This window comes from Pristiophorus japonicus, chromosome 15, assembly GCF_044704955.1.
Source record: "Pristiophorus japonicus isolate sPriJap1 chromosome 15, sPriJap1.hap1, whole genome shotgun sequence".
In the NCBI taxonomy this organism is placed as follows: Eukaryota; Metazoa; Chordata; class Chondrichthyes; family Pristiophoridae; genus Pristiophorus; species Pristiophorus japonicus.
Window position 1 is genome coordinate 115094663 of NC_091991.1, and position 24193 is coordinate 115118855.

The following is a 24193-nucleotide window of genomic DNA, read 5'->3' on the forward strand; positions in this document are numbered from 1 at the left end:
CTTTGGAACTAAAGAAGAATCATTTCCATCTTTTGTTCTCTTAACACAACACAACATTACGGAACAGATCCAGTGAATCAATTGTCTCCTCCGCAGCACCATCATGCAGAAGGTTCGCATTGTCAGTATTGCCCCCTTGCTTAAATTTTACCTTTGCAAGAAGCTCAAAACGGCAGGAAGGCAGGACAGGTTCTTTGTTCTCTCTCCCTCAGGTCTGAGCAAGCACAATGATCGGGAACCCCTCTCCCCCTACCCCCCCCATCCCCCTGACCCCGGGCTCATTGCAGTCTTGTGACTTCTTCCAATCGCACTGAACAGCACCTTCCACGCCCCCCCGCCACCCCAAACTCATTTGATGCCTAGTGCAGTCTTCCGATTGCCACCTCTCCCCCACCTCGGGCTTGTTTTACAGCCGAGCACCGAGGTCCTGTGCTCAGGCACGGGTCCGATTCTGCCGGCTGATGCTGCGACCCTCCAGCCCTGTTTGAAGACGTTTCGTGGTGGCGTGAGTTAAAAAAAATGAAAAGTTCAGAATTCCATCAAACTTCCATCTACTCCGTTGAGAGGTAAAAAAAATGTAGAAGCTCTTACTGTCTGTTTATTGATGAATGCAGTGTTCAGTTCCATTTGCAACTCCTCAGATAATGAAGCAGTCGGTGCCTGCATGCAGCAAGACCTGGACAACATTCAGGCTTGGGCTGATAAGTGGCAAGTAACATTCACACCAGACAAGTCTCAGGCAATGACCATCTCCAACAAAAGAGAGTCTAGACATCTCCCCTTGACATTCAACGGGATTACTATCACTGAATACCCCGCCATAAACATCCTGGGGTCACCATTGACCAGGAACTTAACTGGACCAGCCACATGAATACTGTGGCGACAAGAGCAGGTCAGAGGCTGGGTATTCTGCAGTGAGTGACTCACCTTCTGACTCCCCAAAGCCTTTCCACCATCTACAAAGCACAGTTCAGGAGTGTGATGGAACACTCTCCAGCTGTCATGAATGAGTGCAGCTCCAACAACACTCAGCACCATACAGCACAAAGCAGCCTGCTTGATCGGGACCCCATCCACCACCTTCAACATTCACTCCCTCCACCACCGGCACACCATGGCTGCAGTGTGTACCATCTACAAGATGCACTGCAGCAAGTCGCCAAGGCTTCTTCAACAACACCTCCCTAACCCGCGACCTCTACCACCTAGAAGGACAAGGGCAGCAGGCGCATGGGAACATCATCACCTGCAAGTTCCCCTCCAAGTTACACACCATCCTGAGTTGGAAGTATATCGGCCGTTCCTTCATCGTCACTGGGTCAAAATCTTAGAACTTCCTCCCTAACAGCACTGTGGGAGCACCTTCACCACACAGACTGCAGAGGTTCATGGCGGCTCCCCACCACCTTCTCAAGGGCTAATAATGATAGGCAATAAATGCCGGCCTTGCCAGCAACGCCCACATCCCATGAATAAAGGGAGGTTAGATGGTGACAAGTATTGGACAGTCGATTGAAATTCTGTAGCTTTTTACATGTATAGTTAAAATATTATAAGTTGATTTTTTTCTTGCAAAAACAATGAAACTGACAGATCTCTAAACATGAATTAATAAAGCAGCTTTTCAATCACAGTTTTTGGAAAAAATGCAGGGATACACTGCAGTGGTCAGTGCTTCGATGTTGGGGATGTTGGCCCCATCGAAGCATTGACCACACTCGACCAGCTACGTTGGGCGGGCCACATTGTTCGCATGCCTGACACAAGATTCCCAAAGCAAGCGCTCTACTCGGAACTCCTACATGGCAGGCGAGCCCCAGGTGGGCAGAGGAAACGTTTCAAGGACACCCTCAAAGCCTCCGTGATAAAATGCAACATCCCCACCGACACCTGGGAGTCCCTGGCCAAAGTGGAGGAAGAGCATCCGGGAGGGCGCTGAGCACCTCGAGTCTCATCGCCGAGAGCGTGCAGAAACCAAGCGCAGGCAGCGGAAGGAGCGTGCAGCAAACCAGACTCCCCACCCGCCCTTTCCTTCGGCGGCTGTTGTGTCCTGTGACAAAGACTGTAATTCCCGTATTGGACTGTTCAGTCACCTGGGAACTCACTTTTAGAGTGGAAGCAAGTCTTCGAGGGACTGCCTGTGAGATGAGATGATACTGCAATCAATGAATGGAATCAATCCCGAGAATTCATGCCTAGCTGCCCGAATTTCCAATATCGCGGAATCAGTGGCTGAGGCTCCCAGTCAGGAATCCAAAGACGCCTTACACACGGACAGATGATAGATTGAACATAATTGAACTGAAACCCTGCTGAATGGACTGGCACCCTGCAGGTGGCTCTCCAGCCCTTTACTTGAGTGAAAATGCTCTTACCTTCTTTGCAGTAACCAACAGTTCCACTGCCTTTTCGAACTGCTTGTGCTCAATGAAGAAATCCGAACAGCGGGACAGCAGGGCAGGGTCGGAATTCTCGTCCAGCTCCTCAGCTATGAGCTGCAAAGCACTAAACTGCTGGGTGGCAAAGGCCAATTCAACGGCTTTGGAAAAGTGACCACCCTGCAAGAAAACAGCCAACCGTCAGCACATGGACCGGCAATCGGGAGGGAGGAAACAACGACACCCCAGTGAGACACTGAACTCAGCGAGGAAGGCAATGTGTTGTCAATCTGCTGTCTTTGGGGTGGTCGACAACATGCCTAACAAGAATGTAACACAATAAAAAGGGTTCAGTAGTGTTTGCCTAAATTACCTCAGTGACTACACGCCAAACGTAATTCATTGGCTGCGATGCACTGTGGGTCGTCCTGAGGTGCTATATTAATGCAAGTTCTTTCTTTCTCAAAGGAAATTTTTGCATCATAGGAAGAATTGGGCGAAGGGAGTGTTTTGCTTGTTATTGGGAGGCTTTTACTGGGCTGAGTGGGGGGAGGGGCGGCATTGAACATAAGAATGTTTAGCAAAGGAAAAGGCCAACAGGTCCTATATATCAATCCTTTTATCCATCCACCTATCGACCTTCTTAGAATAGATCTCAAACCCTTGTCTCTCCAGAAACACATGTATAATTGTCTTTTAAACCCATAAATGTCAGAGACAATCTATGCTTTAATGTGACCACTCAATCACCTACCTGTAGGATAGGGAAAGGGGAGTAACCACCAATTTAAGCCCTTTCCGAGGGGGAGGGAGAAGAGTAACCACCATAATCACTTCCCACTGGGGCTGGAAGCAAAGCAGCGTCACAGCCCCTAATGCCCTTTCCACTGGAGGGACTGAATTAGGAATGAGGAAAATACAGTGACTTTATGCAAGATCAGCAGTAGAGTGTACATAAGAACATAAGAAATAAGAACAGGAGTAGGCCATACGGCCCCTCAAGCCTGCTCTGCCATTCAATAAGATCATGGCTGATCTGATCATGGACTGAGCTCCACTTCCCTGCCCGCTCCCCATAACCCCTTATCATTTAAGAAACTGTCCTGTCTTAAATGTATTCAATGTCCCAGCTTCCACAGCTCTCTGAGGCAGCAAATTCCACAGATTGACACCCTCTGAGAGAAGAAATTCCTCCTCATCTCTGTTTTAAATGGGCGGCCCCTTATTCTAAGATCATACCCTCTAGTTTTAGTCTCCCCCATCAGTGGAAACATCCTCTCTGCATCCTTGTCAAGTCCCCTCATAATCTTATACGTTTCCATAAGATCACTGAATTCCAATGAGTAGAGGCCCAACCTACTCAACCTTTCCTCATAAGTCAACCCCCTCATCTCCAGAATCAACCTAGTGAACCTTCTCTGAACTGCCTCCAAAGCAAGTATATCCTTTCGTAAATATAGAAACCAAAACTGCACGCAGTATTCTAGGTGTGGCCTCACCAATACCCTGTACAACTGTAGCAAGACTTCCCTGCTTTTATACTCCATCCCCTTTGCAATAAAGGCCAAGATTCCATTGGCCTTCCTGATCACTTGCTGTACCTGCATACTAACCTTTCGTGTTTCATGCACAAAATACCCCCAGGTCCCACTGTACTGCGGCACTTTGCAATCTTTGCCATTTAAATAATAACTTGCTCTTTGATTTTTATCTGCCAAAGTGCATGACCTCACATCATCCGACATTATACTCCATCTGCCAAATTTATGCCCACTCACTTAGCCTGTCTATGTCCTTTTGCAGATTTTGTGTGTCCTCTTTACACATTGCTTTTCCTCCCATCTTTGTATCGTCAGCAAACTTGGCTACGTTACACTCAGTCCCTTCTTCCAAGTCGTTAATATAGATTGTAAATAGTTGGGGTCCCAGCACTGATCCCTGCGGCACCCCACTTGTTACTGGTTACCAACCAGAGAATAAACCATTTATCCTGACTCTCTGTTCTCTGTTAGATAGCCAATCCTCTGTCCATGCTAATATATTACCCCCAACCCCAAGTGTGTGGAAGGCATGTACGTACCTTATGATACAGCATCACAGCACGATCCATTTGGAGGCCCTTCTCCTCGTAGTAACGGGCTGCGTCCATCATGTCCTCCGGGGAGCTCAGGAGAGACAAGTTCATCAGATGATCATCAAGACCACTGTCCTGAATAACCATGGGTTCACACAGAATCCAGGTATTAATGCATGATTTCTCATTATTGTAGCAAAACAACAAAGCCATTTTGAACATTCAGAACACATGGACGTGCATTCCTATTTTTTGGTGAATTTTTGTGTTCAGTGAGATGAGGACCCTGAACGGAATGTTTTCTCACTTTTGGCTCCAGTGTCAGCATCGAGCACCCAGGTCCACGGAGTGTGGCTTGTGCCCAACACGGAGTCAAACCTTGTGCCTTGACCCAAGCTCAGAAACAGTCCCTGTGATTCTATTTTCATAACTGCCATCCCTATGTAACGACCTATTTAGACCGAATTATGGCCAGTCTGGGGCTGTGGATTTGCGCCTACTGGGAATCGCGAAACTCATGTGTTGGTTCCTTCTAGAGGAGGCTTTCAACCCATGAATTGGCCTGGATTCACACCCGAATACTACAGGTGACAGAATACCACAATAACGACTGCACTGCTTAATCCTGTTAAAATTCACTGTGGTGCTTCTCACAGGCAGTGCTATTCAGTGGCATTTACTCCGCGTCTTTCTCTACTCAAAGTACTTGGAGAAAACCTTTTCAGGCAATTTTTGGTTGTTTCTTCACTCTATCTTGGAGTGATCAATGCCCGTGGTTAACTCAACAACAGAAAGGTGTGTGGACAAACTTACAATGTACTCTTAAGAGCTTTGAGGTGTGATATGCGATATACAAAACCTTTATTTATATAGACTCGCTTCCAACTCCTGGTCAAATATATGATCAAGACTTGATAAATCAGTTGGTTCACCATTGAGAAGTTGTTTAAACTCACTTCTAGGAAGGGATTCACCCAACACTGATATGTTGGTGAGGCTTCGAAGAACAAGGCTGATGGAAGAATGTAGGGGTCTAAAGCTACAAAAGCAGGACTCACAAGGCTGAACTTCCTTTCATCTGAGAAAATGACAAGAGATGCAAGCAGGATATTTAATTTGGACTGCAGGAACAGGACTGAAGAATATGATTGAACGATCAGTGACAATGCTTACCTTGCAGAGGCGGATTGCATTGTTATAGGCCTGTGCGCGGGTGTAGAAATGAATGGCCTGTTTAACATTATCCCGAGCCTCATACTGACGAGCAAGGTGATAGGAAGCTGCATGGTTCCCTGTCTCATTGGCAATTTCAGAGGCCTTTAAAAAACAATCACAGCCCATCACCACCACTATGTAGTTTCACCAAGGCCATAATGTTAACAACTTACAGAGCACACAAAAGACTGCTAAATATATACATGAAAACATTATTAACACTGTAAGCAAAAGGTTTGAAATTTCCTCCCAGCTTAATGTGTAAAATCAACAACAACTTGCATTTCTATAGCACCTTTAAGTTAGCAAATGCTTCAGTGTCAGCTCGTGGCTCAGTGGATAGCACTCTTGCCTCTGAGTCGGAAGGTTGTAGGTTCAAATCCCACTCCAGAGACCTGAGCACAAAAATCTAGGCTGACACTCCAATGTCATACTGAGGGAATGCTGCACTGTTGGAGGTGCCATCTTTTCGATGAGACGTTAAAACGAGGCACCATCTGCCCTTTCAGGTTGACATAAAAGATCCCATGGTACTATTTTGAAGAAAAGCAGAGGAATTACTCCACTGTCCTGGTCAATATTTATCCCTCCATCAATGTAAAAAAACAGATTATCAGGTCACTATCACATTGCTGTTTATGGGAGCTTGCTGTGTGTAAATTGTCTGCCAGTGGCTACACTTCAAAAAGTACTTCATTGGCTGTAAAGCGCTTTGGGATGCCCAGTGGTCGTGAACGCACCATATAAACGCAAGTCTTTCTTTCTTTCTTTCCAAGGCACTTCACAGGAACGTTATCAGGCACAATTTGACACCAAGCTATATAAGAAGATATTAAGGCAGGTGGGAGGTAGGTTTGTAGGAGCATCTTAAAGGAGGAAAGAGGTGGAGAGACTAAGGGCTAGATTTTACACTTTTGTGCAGATCGCCAAAAAATGGGCATTATTTCCGGTGTGGGTGGTAAAAATGGGTTTTCAGATCGCCGGCTTGTCGCCCATTCTCAAAGCCCCTAGTCTCCATTTTTGAAATTGGGCGTTACTGCAAGCGGTATGAAATGGGTGGTAGCGTTAAATCTCTGACCTTCTGCCGTAAAGTGTCGGCGTCCTTTAGCAACGGCATGGCAACGCTCGATTCCCGCGATTTAGGAGGTCAAGGGTCATCATGACATGCGCATAAGAGGTGACAGAGAGAGAGGGAGCTGAGAGGGTGTGAAGGCGTGTGTGGTGTGGCTACTTTGGGAGGAAGGAGGAAGAGTTTCGAGCTTTATAGCAAATTGGGAAAAAAAAATTAGCTGTTACCAGCCAGATATTTTCCTGAATTTGGTGCCTATAATGGAAGGAGAGAAGGAGGCGACACAGCACGCTGTGGAGACTGACACTGGCAAGAGCAGTGAGCTGCGGGAGGAGCACATTGAAAGGCGCAAAGGAGTGAGGAGGTTCTCGGACGAGGCAAATGCCTCCCTCCTGCAGGAGGTTGAGTTATGCTGGGGTGATTTGACACAGGGAGGGCGTGGGAAGCCCACCCCAAAGGCAGAGACAGCAGAGGTGGTCTTGTCGGCGACCAACGAGGTGCGTGAGGGCAACCAATGCCGAAAGCGATAGAACGACCTTGTCGGATCCGCAAGAGTAAGTATTACATTTATTTACATGTACTTATATATTTATATAATTTGATTTGTAAGAGTCATGAGTGACTATAATCAGATGTGAGGTGGTTTACTTTTGCTGGGAATGATGTACTCAAAGCCTGCAGTCACGGTGTACGTCTTTAGGTAAAGAATGATAATTATCATAATAATCATGATTACATCTGTCGGTTATGTGTTGTATCAGTCTCTGTGACAATACCTAGCAATGATATCATGCAATGATCTCATGCCATGTCGTCCCATTACTTTTTACAGATGAAGCTATCGACGATTAGGTCCGCGCAGAGGCGAACGGCTGGGGGGCCACCAGTCACCAGCGACATCACTGACATCGAGGAGCGGGTGCTCACACTCGTGGGGAGGCACCCCCGGATGGCCACGCAAGCAGCTGCAGACCCTGAAGTGATGCCATGTGAGTAAAGTATACACCATTGCGTGATCTAAAGTCAATTGATGCCACACCCACTCATATCCGAATAATAATATATGATAGATCGTTTCTAAAATTGTCCTATAAATAATGTTGGCCTAATGAAAATCATTGCAATGCACAATGTGTTGATGGGCAAGAAATGTGATGTCTATGATGAGTTTGATAGCGGCGGTGCTTTTGTTGTGCATATGCTGTGTGTAGCACTGGACTCACCTTGTGACCCTAGCACCCCCTTCTCCTCTAATAGCCTAATTTGTGTTTTGTAGCTCGGCCAGCAGCGCGTCCCCAGGCAAGACCACAGAGGGCAGAAGGTGGGGACACGGGAGCAGACTTGGCGGACAATCCTACATCTGGTGCTGAGGAGGTCCGATTCTCGCCTGTCAATCTGCTGGGTCTGTTCTCTACGGATGAGAGTGCCGACTTTGAGGAATTTGCATCGCCAGACCCCACCCCAAGGCCATCTAGTGCTCCTCCGGCCATTCCCGCCTCCACTATGGAGGTACTGGGCCCAAGCACCTTGCCACAGGGCATCCCATTTGTCCCCAGGACGGCGCCGACCCCGAGGAGGTTTCGTGGACGCGACAGGTCTGGTCCACGAGCACCAGATGAGAGCGGAGAGATGGTAAAGTTGTCCAGGAGAACTGTAGACATAGCTGACAAGATCCTCAGTGCATTGGGGGGCATATCCCGACAGCTGGCCACCATCTCTGGCACCATGACTGGGACGCGGATGGCGGAGGCCCTGGAGGCGATAGGCAGGAACACTCTTGGCACAGGCCTCCCAGTAGTACCGGAGCGCAGAACTCCACCCCTAGGTTCCGCACCACCACTGCCAACGACAGATGAGAAGCAGGACCAAGATCCTGCTTCTGGATCCGAGAATATTCCCACCTCGGTAACCCCCGCTCCCGTACCCGTGCAACCACTGGCTCTGCCTTCATCCCCCCAAATGAGGCACTGCCTGAGGAGCTCCTCGGCTAGACGGCGTGGAGCGAGGAGGGGAAGGGGTAGAGGTGGGGAGAAGAAGGGGAGGGCAGTATGTCAGCTTTGCCAATTACAGTAACGTTCTTTCAGGCAAATCACTCATTTATGAGCTCTTGCAGCTATGTAGCCACCACGGGCCCTTTCTTGTGGTCTGGAGGGGGTCGTGGGCATGGTTGCATAGTCAGCCTGATTGTCTGGCCCTAGGTCAGCGTCCAGTCCCTCGTCCTCCTCTTCCTCTCTCTCCTGAGGTGGACCATCAGTCCCTTCTGGCAATTCTTGTCCCCTCCTGATAGCCAAGCTGTGCAACATAGAGCACACGACCACGAATTGAGCTACTTGCTCAGGGTTGTATTGAAGCTCCCCTCCGAGTGCTCCAGGCATCTAAAGCGCTGCTTAAGCACACTAATTGTTTTCAGGACCACATTGCTTGTGGCTCTGTGGCTCTCGTTGTATCGCTTCTCAGCCTCGGTATGGGTGTCACACAGTGGGGGGGGCATCAGCCACGTGGGTAGGCCATATCGGTTGTCACCAAGCATCCAGCAGTACCCTTGTGGCTGACTGTTAAACATGTCAGAGACAGCGCTCTCACGCAGGATGTGAGCCTCATCGAAGCTGGACATTTGGCATTCAATGCCATTATTATCTGGTTGTGGTCGACAACTAGTTGGACCTTCAGGGAGTGAAATCCTTTTCTGTTGCGAAAAAACTCTGGATTCTGAGAAGGTGCCTGCATGGCGATGTGAGTACACTGTATTGCTCCCTGCACCGTGGGGAACTTAGCAATGCGGTAGAATGCTCCAGCCCTGTCAGTCTGAGCCTCCGTGGTCATGGGGAAGCTGATAAAGTCCATCCTACGCGCATACAGGGCCTCTGTGACCTGTCTAATACAGCGATGTGTGGCAGAGGGGAAATGTCGACCATGGAGGTCCGAAAGGAACCGGACGCGTAGAACGACAGTGCCACGGTGACCTTGACCTCGATGGACAGTGATGTCCTGAAGGTGATGGCAGGCTGCAGATCTGCACTGATGAGCTGGCCTTTATTACAAAGGGGATGGAGTATAAAAGCAGGGAAGACTTGTTACAGCTGTACAGGGTATTGATGAGACCACACCTAGAATACTGCATGCAGTTTTGATTTCCATATTTACGAAAGGATATACTTGCTGTGAAGGCAGCTCAGAGAAGGTTCACTAGGTTGATTCCGGGGATGAGTGGGTTGACTTCTGAGGTAAGGTTGAGTAGGTTGGGGCTCTGTTCATTAGAATTCAGAAGAATGAGAGATGATCTTATAGAAACGTATAAGATTATGAGGGGGCTTGACAAGGTGGATGCAGAGAGGATATTTCCACTGATGGGGGAGACAGAACTAGAGGGCATGATCTTAGAATAAGGGGCCGCACATTTAGAACTGAGATGAGGAGAAATTTCTTCTCTCAGAGGGTTGTGAACCTGTGGAATTCGCTGCTTCAGAGAGCTGTGGAAGCTGGGTCATTGAATAAATTTAAGGCAGAAATAGACAGTTTCTTAAATGATAAGGGGATAAGGGGTTATGGGGAGTGGGCAGGGAAGTGGAGCTGAGTCCATGATCAGATCAGCCATGATCTTATTGAATGGCGGAGCTGGCTCGAGGGGCCTTATGGCCTATTTCTGCTCCTATTTCTTATGTTCTTATATTTCAGTGATCACCACTTTGTGGAAGCGCAGTCTCTGAAGGCAAGTGTTCTCGGACACGTCGAGTTAAGACCTCTTCTCCCTGTAAGTGCGGGGTGTGTACGGTCTGGACCTCCCCCTCATTCTGGCACATCTTAGATTGGGCACATAATGGTGTGCATTAGAAATTGTGCCATTGACACTCTGCAGCATCTGCGTATTACTCGATGCAGGCTGAGAAATGGCTGGCCCATTCCAATGAAAGTATAATACCGATTGATCAGAAGCAATAATTTCAACACTAAAAGATACCTACAGTAAAACACAATCGTCCACAGTCTGAAAAGATGTGTGTTCTGATGGTCACTTCACCTGAGAAGAACTCCAGAGTCAATCCAAACTCCCCCGAAGTTGAAGCAGCCTTTTCAATGAAGTGACCTGCGATTTGAAAAATGGCACCCACACCGCTGTGATTAGTTCAGAACAGTTCCACTTTTTCTGAGCGATGTTTTGGGCGAGCGATATTGTGGGCGAGATGTGTGCGAGGTGGTGAAAGTGACGCTGGGTGATATACTGGCCGTTAGTTTTGTCAAATTTGATCTTTATGACAAAAAAAAGTGGATGGTCGGCATCATTGAATCTTGGCGTTAATTACATGCCGAAAGTAACGCTGGGAGATATTATGGCCGTTGGTTTCACCCATTCTGGTAATTCCGCCCCAAAAAAGTGGGCGGGCAGTATTATTTTTTCCCGGCGTTATGTACATGCTGAAAGTAACGCTCGGCGATAAGTGTCCGAAAAATGGGTGTCGGTTTCCATTTTGTGGCTAAATGGGCACTATCTGGGTGTTACGCCTCATTTCAGCGATAAAATGGACGTTGTGGGTGTTATGCATGCAAAAATAATGGAAAATCTAGCCCTAAGAGAGTTAATTCCACAGTCAAGGGCCTCGGCAGCTGAAGGCCCGGCCACCAATGGTGGAACGATGAAGATCAGGGATACGCAAGCGGCCAGAATTAGAGGAGTGCAGAGATCGCTGAGGATCGTGGGGCTGGAGGAGGTTACAGAGATAGGGAGAGGAGAGGCCATGGAGAGATTTGAAAACAAGGAGAATTTTTAAATCGAGGCAATGCTGGATGGGAGCTAATGTAAGTCAGCATGCACAGGGGTGATAGGTGACTTTGTGCGAGTTAGGATACGGGCATCAGCATTTTGGATGAGCTCAGGTTTACAAAGGTTGAAAGGTGGGAGGCCGGCTTGGGAAGCACTGGAACAGTCATGTCAAGAAATAACAAAGACATGGATGAGGGTTTCAAGAGCAGATGAACTGAGGCGGGACAGGAGTGGGGTAGAGAGGAGACGGGCGATGTTATGGAGGAGGAAGTAGGCAGTCTCGGTGATGGAGTGGATATGGGGTCAGAAACTCAGGTTCAAATAGGGTACCAAGGTTGTGAACAGTCTGTTCATGCACCCCCTTTAGAATTGCACCTTTCAGTTTATATTACCTCTCCTTGTTCTTCCAACCAAAATGTATCACTTTGCACTTTTATGCGTTAAATTTCATCTGCCACGTGTCCGCCCATTCCACCAGCCTGTCTATGTTCTCTTGAAGTCTTTCCCTATTCTCCTCACTGCTCACTATACTTCCAAGTTTTGTGTCAGCTGCAAATTTTGAAATTGTGCCTTGTACATCCAAGTCCAAGTCATTAATATATATCAAGATGTAGTACCGACCCCTGGGGAACACCACTGTATACCTTCCTCCAGTCCGAAAAACAATTGTTCACCACTACTCTCTGCTTCCTGTCACTTTGCCAATTTCTTTTCCATGCTGCCACTGTCCCTTTTATTCCATGGGTTCCAACTTTACTGGCAAGCCTATTATGTGGCACTTTATCAAACGCCTTTTGGAAGTCCATGTACACCACGTCAACTGCATTGCCCTCATAAACCCTCTCTGTTGCCTCAACAAAAAACTCAATCAAGTTAGTTAAACACGATTTGCCCTTAACAAATCTGTGCTGGCTTTCCTTAATTAATCTACATTTGTCCAAGTGACTGTTAATTTTGTCACGGATTATCGTTTCTAAATGCTTCCCCACCACCGAGGTTAAACTGACTGGCCTGTAGTTGCTGACTTTATCCTTGCACCCTTTTTGAACAAGGGTGTAACATTTGCAATTCTCCAGTCCTTTGGCACCACCCCCATATGTAAGGATTGGAAGATTATGGCCGTACCTCTGCAATTTCCACCTTTACTTCCCTCAGCATCCTAGGATGCACACCATCCAGTCTGGTGACTTATCTACTTTAAGTGCAGTCAGCCTTTCTAGTACATTCTCAATTTTTATCCCATCCAGTATCTCAACTACCTCCCCTCTTTCACTATGACTTTGGCAGCATCTTCTTCCTTGGTAAAGCCAGATGCAAAGTACTCATTAAGTAACTCAGCCATGCCTTGAACCACCACACGTGGGTCTCCATTTTGGTCCCTAATCGACCCCACCCCTCCTCTTACTACCCGTTTAATATTTATATGCTGATTGAAGACTTTTGGATTCCCTTTTATGTAGCTGCCAATCTATTCTCACATTTTCTCTTTGCCCCTCTTATTTCCTTTTTCACTTCCCCTCTGATCTTTCTATATTCAGCCTGGGTCCCGTTTGTATTCTCAACCTGACAGTCATACGCCCCTTTTTTCTGCTTCATCTTACTCTCTATCTCTTTCATCATCCAGGGAGCTCTGACTTTGATTGCCCTATCTTTTCCCCTCATGGGAATGTACCTCGATTGTACCCAAACCTCTTCTCTTTAAAGGCAGCCCATTGTTCGATTACAGTTTTACCTACCAATCTTTGATTCCTATTTACCCGGGTTAGATCCGTTCTCAACCCACTGAAATTGGCTTTCCTCCAATTACTTATTTTTACTCTAGATTGCTTCATGTCCTTTTCCTTAGCTAATCTAAACCTTATGATACTATGATCACTATTCCCTAAATGTTCCCCTACTGACACTTGCTCCACCTGATCCACTTCATTCCCCAGAATCAGTTCCAGCAATGCCTCTTTCCTCGTTGGGCCAGAGACGTACTGATCATGAAAGTTCTCCTAAACACACTTCAGAAATTCTCCCCCGTCTCTGCCCTTTACACTATTACTATCCCAGTCTATATTGGGATAGTTGAAGTGCCCTATTATCATTATTCTATAGCTCTTGCACCTCACTGTAATTTCCCTGCAAATCTGCTCTTCTATATCCTCCCACTAGTTGGTGGTCTGAAGAATACATCAATTAGTGTAATGGCACCTCTATTGTTTCAAGAGAAGGACAGAATCCCAACAGATGAAGAGTAACACAGAAAAGGACTGATCCCCAACTGGTAAAGAGCAACACGGAGCCCATCAGGAGCAGACAGAATGAATTTTGAAGCAATAAAGTCAAGCTTCACAATTTGATTGGATCTCTTTAACGAGGTAACTAAATGAATGGATGAGAGTTATCCATAATTTCCGTGGACCCCAAAAGTTGGGGAGAAAACGCTACATGAGACCTGTAACATTTAAGGCTAGTGGAAGAAAGAGTCAATTAGCTGCAGGACTGAAGACTGACTTGGTAATGGGATGAGAGAATAATTACATGGAGGCAGGCTCATATGTGAGGTGATAATGACTAGCAGAGTTCAAAATTTTGGTGTTCCTTAATGCTGATAGCATCCTTAGCACAGGTCACAATTTTCTGATACAAAGTTGAATGGGTAGGTGATGAGCATCGGGGAGGCAGATAACATTCAAAGGATCCACACAAATAGATGGCACCTAGGATTTTAAGTGGATAATTGCCTGGAATTAGACACAGTGAACAGAATAACCATCACGGTGACTAAGTGCCCATTGGCAAGGCCAAATAAGAAAGATTTTGGAGTGATTCAGGAAAAATGTGCATATATCTAGCACCTTACCACCTCTTCAGGGACGGCTCAAATCATGATCCAACCAATGGATTACTTCTCAAGTGCAGTCATTGCTGTTATGTAGGCAAACACAACAGGCAATCAGGTACACAGCAAGGTCCCACAAACAGGAAAGAGATTAATGATCAGCTAATTTGTTTTTTGTGGCGTTGGTTGAGTAAAGAATGTTGGCCAGGACACCAGCAGAACTCTACTCTTTGAACTGTGCCATGGAATCGCCAGCTGAAGTACTGGAACAGGCAGACCTTGAGTTAACATCTCATCTGAAATACAGCACCACTGGCAAGCTGTTACAAGGGTATCTAATTATAAGCCCATAAAAAAGGTTATGCAACTGTGTAATATAATGTACCAATTTGAATGCTGTTTTGCACCCGACACTCAAGACGACATTGGTGCATTGGAGAGAGTTTAGAAAAGAGTAAAACGCATAGATGCTAAGTTACGAAGCGGTTCATAGAACTGAACTTGTATTTATAGGAGAAAAGAATATCGAGAAAGGACTTTTAGTGGGTCCTTAAAATGAGGGCTGGTTAAAATTAAAAAGGACTGCCATCGGTTCAGCCAATGCTATACTCTACTGAACATTGCTATGCCTGAGCTTCAGCGGCCGTTGAAATGCCAGGTGTAGAATGTGGTTGGTCAGGATTGAATAAGGCAGACTGTAACATTAGATTGACTATGTCTAGAGGTCAGAGTTTTTGGGGGGATTCACTGCACTCAGGAGATTAAACAAGCAGGTGGAGTCAGCGAGAATGAACAATAATAAAATACACAATATTCCGACTCACTGAGCAGCAACACTTTTCCCTCCTTCAGTGACATGCCTCCCCCTTTCTCACCTTTTGTATATTGCCAAGGTAACAATGAATACGGACAAGGGAGAGATAGTCTTGTGCTTTCTCATAATATTTCAAAGCAGAGTCCATGTCTGCCTGACTTTCCGAGTACTGGGCCCACCATTTCCACAAGCTCCTGTGAACAACAAGGACAAAGTAAGGACTAAGCACAGTGGCTCTGCCCACATTCAGCTGAGAGTAGAGCCCAGTGAGACCACATACTGAGATAGTAGTTTGTCTTTCAAGAAATCACCTGCTATAATGAACAATAAGGAAATGGCAGACTGGTTAACCGAGTACTGTGTATCTGTTTCCACAGTGGAAAAAAACGAGGACAAAATACCAGTGGTACAAGGGAACCTAAAAATAAGTGAAGGGGAGGAACATAGTGGATCTAATATAAGCAAAAATTGGTAACGGAGAAAATAGTGGTACTTAAGACAGACAAATCTCTCGGACCTGATGGTTTCCACCCCAGGGTATTTAAAGAAATGGGTGCGGAAGTTGCAGACATGTTAGCATAATCTTCCCAAACTCTCCAGATTCAGGAATTACGCCTATGGAAAATTACAACAGTCACTTCATTATTTAAGAAGGGAGGGAGAAACCAGTTCAGGATATGGGCGTCACTGGCAAGGCCAGCATTTATTGCCCATCCCTAGCTACCATGACTTATGGTTTGCAAGGCAATTTAGTATTTCCAGATTTTTAAAATCTGAATTCAAATCCCTCACTCTGCCATGATGGGATTGGAACTTGATTATTACTGGTTACTAGACTAGTAACATAACCACTACACTACTGCACCTGATTACATGACAATTGGATTCGATAAGATAGGTAGAGAAATTAGTTCCTTTCGTGGGGGATGCAGATCAAGAGGGCATATCTTAAAATTAGATCCAGGCCATTTAGGAATGAAGTCAGGAAGCATTTTTTCACACAAAGGGTAATATAAATCTGTAACTCTCTCCCCCAAAAGGCTGTGGATGATGGGGGTCAATTGAAATGTTCAAGACAGATTGGTAAGATTTTTGTTGGGTAAAGGTATCAAGGGATATGGAGCAAAGGCGGGTAAATGGAGTTGAGGTGCAGATCAGCCATAATCTAACAGAATGGTTTGAGGGGCTGAAAACTCTTTAGAATGTAAAACAAAATCTCTATTAAATCTTATCATCCTTTTTCGCTCCAGTGGAAATAGTCCCAGTACCTCAAGTCGCTCCTTATAACCATAGTGCTGGATTTTCCAGTCCTTTGCGCTCCGAGTTTCGCCCCGGAGCGGCGCGAAATGGGGAGGCGAGGTCTCCTATGTCCGGTCGCGATCCTCGGGCCCGTTTTTGTAGCGGCACTTAGCAGCACTACCGGGAAGAGCAGCACTGGATACGCAACGCCTCTCGTTGCGACACCGTCCGAGTTTTGACTCGAACCTGACCTGTATGCCTGGAATCGTGCCTCACAGTGAATGACCGCCTTGGAAACCAGCCATGTCAACAGCAGTGAGGGAGATAAAGTGCTGTAAAGGTAAGTGCGAGTGTTTGTTCTTTAAATTTTGTTAGCGATTTGTGTTGTGGTGGTGTGGGCAATGTTTGTGTTTTTTTTAAGGTTCCCCCCCTCCCATCCAAGTCCTCTTTCGGAGCGCACATGGCCTGGCACTTTAGTTTCGAGTTTCCCATTTTTGTGCCTCGAAAGTTGTACAACACCTCTCTTCGCGTTGTGCACCCTGTCGCAGGGTCCAGATGGAGAAAATTCTTTAGTAAAGTGCAACATATTCCCAGCCGGTAACTTTCCCGCCCCGCCTCCGTTTTTGCCCCGAAATTGAGCCCAAAGTTTCTTATTCCTGGCATCATCCTGACCTAAGCTGTATGGTCTCTATGACTTTACTATACTTTCTATAATGGGGCAGCCAAAACTCAAATAATATTTTGTGACCTAACCACTGACTTATACAAATTCTTGTACCACATGCCTCTATTTATAAAACTGACTAAATCCTTTAACAAAAACTGTTGGATGTGTCCAAAAAAAACACCCAACATCACTTCAGTCACGGCATCTGCTGAGCAATCTCACGCTCTCGGTCACTCACTTGTCCTTTGTTTTGTTGACATATATTTCGAGTGTTTGCAGATCTTCCAGGAGCATCCTTGGTACCTCAAATCGGTGAGTGTCTGACTTTTCGTAGCTGTTGGGAAGTAAAGATGAGACACTTATGGAACATGGAGCTCCCAACCCTACAAAAGAGCAGCACCGATTCTAGTTTGTTAAAGCATTTTGCAACTACATTAAACCAGACCAAAATTAGAGGGTGGTGTCCCTTTCTGGCAGCTGTAAGGGTCCCACAAGTCTCAACCCAGCTGTGGAACATCTGTCTAAACATAAGATGCTTATAATTCAGGACAAGTTGGCCCCCAGTTGTAATGTGACGACAGAGCCACAGAGCTAATTGATTTTAAATCATAATGATGAGTTTGAATTGAGATGCACCACCCATTCAGATAAAGCTGCACCCTTCACGTAAAGATTTGCATTTATATAGCGCCTTTCATGACCACTGGATGTCTCAAAGCGCTTTCCAGCCAATTAAGGACCTTTGGAGTGTAGTCACTGTTGTAATGTGGGAAATACGGCAACCAATTTGCACACAAGCAAGCTCCCACAAACAGCAATGTGATATTGACCAGATAGTCTGTTTTTGTTATGTTGATTGAGGGATAAATATTGGGCCAAGACACCAGGGATAACTCCCCTGCTCTTCTTCGAAATAATGCCATGGGATCTTTTACGTCAACCTGAGAGATCAGACAGGACCTCGATTTAACGTCTCATCCGAATGACGGCACTTCCAACAGTGCAGCACTCCCTCAGCACTGCACTGGAGTGTCAGCCTAGATTTACGTGCTCAAGTTCCTGGAGTGGGACTTGTACCCAAAATCTTCTGACTCAGAGGCAACAGTGCTACCCACTGAGCCACAGCTGACACTGTAAACCATATTATGTCTCAGCTGGAATGTTTAATGACCCAGTGTAGAGGGAATTTTATTCTACGCATGTCCTGGGACTACCTCAGAAACAATTTAAATGAGCTTCCCTGATGGCTGAGCTGGTTAAGACAGTACGGAGCAGGATTCCATTCCGAAGCTCTGCTGAGTTAGTTGTTTTCAGCCAGACTGGTTGTAATTAGAGCTCAAAGGAGGGAGGGGAAAATTGGTCAGAGTTCCTTCTCCTCATTGCTACACAGTGACCCCTGGTGGAAGCAGCTGGTGGGTGAAGCCAGACTTGGGTTCAGCTGTTGAATAGACTTGGCTCGCACGTAAAGAATGGTCAGTTATTTGTGAGGTACTGGAAGGAGGGCAGCTATACGCTGTGGAACTGTACCCAAGTAATGAGTCAACACCTTCAGGAATAGAGGAAAAGGGAAATTGAACTGAAATTTAAGAAGAATAATTTACATTCTTAAACTGGTTCTGCGACTGTTATAAACTTACTTTTCCCAATCTGACAGAGGCAGCAGCATTGAATTAATCAGTAAATCAACAGACCCCTGTGGAACACCACTAGTCACTGCCCCAGACACAGCTGGTCCATATATCAACTTCCTCTACTGCTGAACTGGTTATCAATCCAGTCAGCTTAACTTCCCATTAATACCATAAACCGTCATCTTCGTCAAAGCCTCACATGTGGAACTTTCTCAAGTGACTTCTCCCAAGTTGCTTATTGTGTTAATTTGATGGGTGCCTCGGTTGTGTTGAAGCTCTCGCCAAGGAGATGACATTTTGGTCAGTGGATGAGCGTGTTGTTACACACTGTACAAGGCACCGAGTGGAATGGCTATCACAATATACCTGAACCCAAATGACTTGTACGATCACCCAGTGCATTTGTACAGGTCATAGAATCATAGAAATTTACAGCATGGAAAGTGGTCATTTCGGCCCATCATGTCTGTGCCGGCCGACAAAGCTATCCAGCCTAATCCCACTTTCCAGCTCTTGGTCCATAGCCCTGTAGGTTACGGCATTTCAAATGCACATCCAAGTACTTTTTAATTGTGGTGATGGTTTCTGCCTCTACCTCCCTTTCAGGCAGTGAGTTCCAGACCCCCACCTTCCTCTGGGTGAAGAAATTTCCCCTCAAATCCCCTCTAAACCTTCTACCAATGACCTTAAATCTATGCCCCCTAGTTATTGACCCCTCTGCTAAGGGAAATAGGTCTGTCCTATCCACCCTATATAGGCCCCTCATAATTTTATACACCTCAATAAGATCTCCCCTCAGCTCCTCTGTTCCAAAGATTTAAACATCAGCATTTCCCTGACAACGGAGGCAGCACGAGCCGGGAGCAGCTGGAGGGAGATTTAAACATTATAATTTCCCTGACAACGGAGGCAGCGCGAGCTGGGAGCAGCTGGAGGGAGATTTAAACATCAGTGTCACCCCTGACACCCCTTGAGCCTGGAGCTATTACAGGTCCTATCAAAAGGACAAAATGAGAAATAAAAAGTAATAAAATTATGACATCACAAGGATGGAGGACAGTGATTGGTTCTTCCAGATTAATTGAGTCACTAGACAGGGAATGAATCTTAAAGACTGATTTAATTTGCTTCAATTGCTGATTTTCTAATTTTAGCTTAATTTATATTTGTGGTATATATTTAATTTTGTTTAATTAAAATTAATCTTTATTATATTGATTGTACTATTGTATACTCCTTTTTATATTATTTACAATGTAATTTGAATTAAAAAAAATTTTTGCCTGTGTCTATCTGCCTGCGCATTTTGGCTGCTGCTTCGGACCCAGGCTGTTAACCTCTTTTTACACTTCCTTCTCATGCTTTTTCTCTCTTTCCCTCAATGGTCACTATCTAACGTTTTGTAAAATTGTTGTGAAGCACCTTGGGACGTTTTACTATGTTAAAGGTGCTATATAAATAAAAGTTATTATTATTATTAATAAAGAAAACAAACCCAGCCTATTCAATCTTTTCTCATAGCTAAAATTCTTCAGTCCAGACAACATCCTCGTAAATTCCCTCTGCACCCTCTCTAGTGCAATCACATCTTTCCTATATTGTGGTGACCAGAACTGCACGCAGAACCCTAGCTGTGGCCTAACTAGTGTTGTATACAGTTCAAGCATATCCTCCCTGCTCTTACTTACTGGCTGAGTGCGAGGTGTTGATCCCCCAGCGCTTCCAAGTGCTTGGCATAATTGTAGTATGTCGTTCGCAGGTGGACCCGGTCAAACCCCTCAGCATTTTCAATGGCTTTCTGCCACTGCCCCGAGGCCTGGTAAAACTTGGTGAGGAGGTCAAACCGCTTACAGTTTCTGTAAAGTCTCTCTGCATCTTCCTGCAAAGACACATGCAGGAAAATAACATTAACTGCTTACTTTGAATTACAGCTTTCCACACCATAAAATTTACTATCTTCCACCTCCATAGAGGCTGCAATGCCTTGTGAGTGACACGTACACAGCCCATTGGTGCAGGGGTTGTGGAAGTGACCTGTCGCAGTTCAGAAAAGGTTCACGAGGTTGATTCCTGAGCTGACAGGGGTTGTCTTATGAAGAAAGGTTGAGCAGGTTGGACCTATAATCACTGGAATTTAGAAGAATGAGAGGTGATCTTATTGAAACGTATAGGATTCTGAGGGGGCTCGACAGGGTAGATGCAGACAGGATGGTTTCCTTCGTGGGGGAATCTAGAACTAGGGAACATAGTTTCAGAATAAGGGGTCGCCCATTTAAAATGGAAATGAGGAGGAATTTTTTCTCTCAGGGGGTTGTGAATCTTTGGAATTCTCTATCCTAGAGAGCTGTGGAGGCTGGGTCATTGAATATATTTAATGAGATAGACATATTTTTGAATGATAAGGGAGTCAAGGGTTATGGGGAGCGGGCAGGGAAGTGGAGTTAAGGCCAAGATGAGATCAGCCATGATCTTACTGAATGGCGGAGCAGGCTCGAGGGGCCAAACGGCCGACTCCTGCTCCTATTTCTTATGTTCTTATGTATATATGGAATGCATCAAATGCAATGTTATCGATATACTAAGCCGCTCCACCAGCTGAATAAAAGGCTGGTCATGGGTATTGGATGAGAACAGAATTGGTGTATTTTATAATGTCCCAGCCAGCCACTGCCACGTACAAGCATTCCCAGCTGCACTGCCAGCATGGCCACTCTTGCATCCAGTTCGGGTTCCTGTGCCGCCTCCCGCAGGGCCCTGGCTCCTCGGGCATGGCCCATGTTCCCCAGGCACACTTTGGCCACATCCAATCGCTGGGTCTTCACGCACATCCTGGCCATATTCTCCCACACTGCCTCGCTGCAGGAAAGGGGGAAAAAAATCAGTGTGTTAAACAGCACAATAACTGTGCACCATCATGTTATACGTTGCTACAGCAACCTTGCACTCCCTTAGGGCCCACTATCTGGACTCAGTTTCAACTGGATGGCATTTAGAGAAAATAGATTTTAATTTATTCCAAATGGCCCCAGAACATCGACTGTAATCTAATGCAATATTAATAGGGACACTGACCAACACGGTTACATACAGAATAATGGATCATTAGCAAACAGGCTGCACATAATTAAAGGATGAAATGTGGTGATTCTTTACATACAAGAACACAGAATATTAAAAAACCGACAGGAAGACATACAGTCAAGAGAAGCACCTGCAGAGAGCAGGGGCCTTGCACAGCTTATCATTGATGCCATTGACAGTTTGATAGCAGGTTGTGGTTTATTCTATAACTGATGGCTCTTTAAAGTATTCCTCAGGTTACACTTAGCCTGAGGTTTTCCTGCTTTATAATTAAGACTGCAAGTGCTCTTCGACATTTCAGCACCAAGAAATTCACCCATCCCAAAAACGTCCTTCAGAATTATAAGAACATGGTTTGTGTCTCCCTCTTAGTCCAAGGACAACAGAATGAAGTACATCGCAGCTCACTCGTATCCGACCCATCGTAGCTAACTCGTACCCGACCCAACGCGGCTCACTCGTACCCGACCCATCGTAGCTCACTCGTACCCGACCCGTCGTAGCTCACTCGTACCCGACCCATCCCGGCTCACTCGTACCCGACCCATTCCGGCTCACTCGTACCCGACCCATCGTAGCTCACTCGTACCCGACCCAACCCGGCTCACTCGTACCCGACCCATCGTAGCTCACTCGTACCCGACCCATCCCGGCTCACTCGTACCCGACCCATTCCGGCTCACTCGTACCCGACCCATCGTAGCTCACTCGTACCCGACCCAACCCGGCTCACTCGTACCCGACCCAACCCGGCTCACTCGTACCCGACCCATCCTAGCTCACTCGTACCCGACCCATCGTAGCTCACTCGTACCCGATCCAACCCGGCTCACCTGTACCCAACCCATTGTAGCTCACTCGTACCCGACCCATCGTAGCTCACTCGTACCCGACCCATCGTAGCTCACTCGTACCCGACCCAACCCGGCTCACTCGTACCCGACCCATCGTACCTCACTGATACCCGACCCATCGTAGCTCACTCGTAGCCGACCCATTCCGGCTCACTCGTACCCGACCCATCGTAGCTCACTCATACCCGACCCATAGCACTCTCGTACCCGACCCATCGTAGCTCACTCATACCCGACCCATAGCACTCTCGTACCGACCCATTCCGGCACACTCATACCCGACCCATTCCGGCACACTCGTACCCGACCCATTCCGGCACACTCGTACCCGTCCCATCCCGGCTCACTCATACTCGACCCATTCCGGCTCACTCATACCCGACCCACAGCTCACTCGTACCCGACCCATTCCGGCTCACTCATACCCGACTCATAGCTCACTTGTACCCGACCCATCGTAGCTCACTCGTACCTGACCCATTGTAGCTCACTCGTACCAGACCCATCCCGGCTCAGTCGTACCCGACCCATCCCGGCTCACTCGTACCCGACCCATCGTAGCTCACTCGTATCCGACCCATCCCGGCTCACTCGTACCCGACCCATCGCAGCTCACTCGTATCCGACCCATCGTAGCTCACTCGTACCCGACCCATCGTAGCTCACTCTTACCCGACCCAACCCGGCTCACTCGTACCCGACCCATCGTAGCTCACTCGTACCCGACCCATCGTAGCTCACTCGTACCGGACCCATCGTAGCTCACTCGTACCCGACCCTTCGTAGCTCACTCGTACCCGACCCATCGTAGCTGACTCGTACCCGACCCATCGTAGCTCACTCGTACCGGACCCATCGTAGCTCACTCGTACCCGACCCATCGTAGCTCACTCGTACCCGACCCATCGTAGCTGACTCGTACCCGACCCATCGTAGCTCACTCGTACCGGACCCATCGTAGCTCACTCGTACCCGACCCACAGCTCACTCGCACCCGATCCATTCCGGCTCACTCATACCCAACTCATAGCTCACTCGTACCCGACCCATCGTAGCTCACTCGTACCCGACCCATCGTAGCTCACTCGTACCCGACCCATTCCGGCTCACTCGTACCCGACCCATCGTAGCTCACTCATACCCAACCCATTCCGGCTCACTCGTACCCGACCCACCGTAGCTCATTCGTACCCGACCCATCGTAGCTCACTCGTACCCGACCCAACCCGGCTCACTTGTACCCGACCCATCGTAGCTCACTCGTACCCGACCCATCGTAGCTCACTCGTACCCGACCCATCATAGCTCAATGTATCCGACCCATCGTAGCTCACTCGTACCCGACCCAACCCGGCTCACTCGTACCCGACCCATCGTAGCTCACTCATACCCGACCCATCGTAGCTCACTCGTACCCAACCCAACCCACTCGTACCCGACCCATCGTAGCTCACTCGTACCTGACCCATCCCGGCTCACTCGAACCCGACCCATCGTAGCTCACTCGTACCCGACCCATCGTAGCTCACTCGTACCCGACCCATCGTAGCTCACTCGTACTCGACCCATCGTTGCTCACTCG

At 47.0% G+C, this 24193-nt stretch overlaps 1 protein-coding gene across 1 annotated transcript in view; it reads right to left on the reverse strand.

The window, feature by feature from the left end:
* Positions 1–24193, reverse strand: part of ift140 (intraflagellar transport 140 homolog (Chlamydomonas)) — a 215267-nt gene that overhangs the window by 13145 nt on the left and 177929 nt on the right. The window contains exons 19-25 of the mRNA XM_070900852.1: positions 21355–21532; positions 20365–20555; positions 17284–17379; positions 15201–15333; positions 5629–5772; positions 4462–4590; positions 2379–2561 (exon numbers count right to left, since the gene is read on the reverse strand). Of these exons, the coding sequence (XP_070756953.1) occupies positions 2379–2561; positions 4462–4590; positions 5629–5772; positions 15201–15333; positions 17284–17379; positions 20365–20555; positions 21355–21532 (1054 nt within the window). The remainder of the gene's footprint in view (positions 1–2378; positions 2562–4461; positions 4591–5628; positions 5773–15200; positions 15334–17283; positions 17380–20364; positions 20556–21354; positions 21533–24193) is intronic.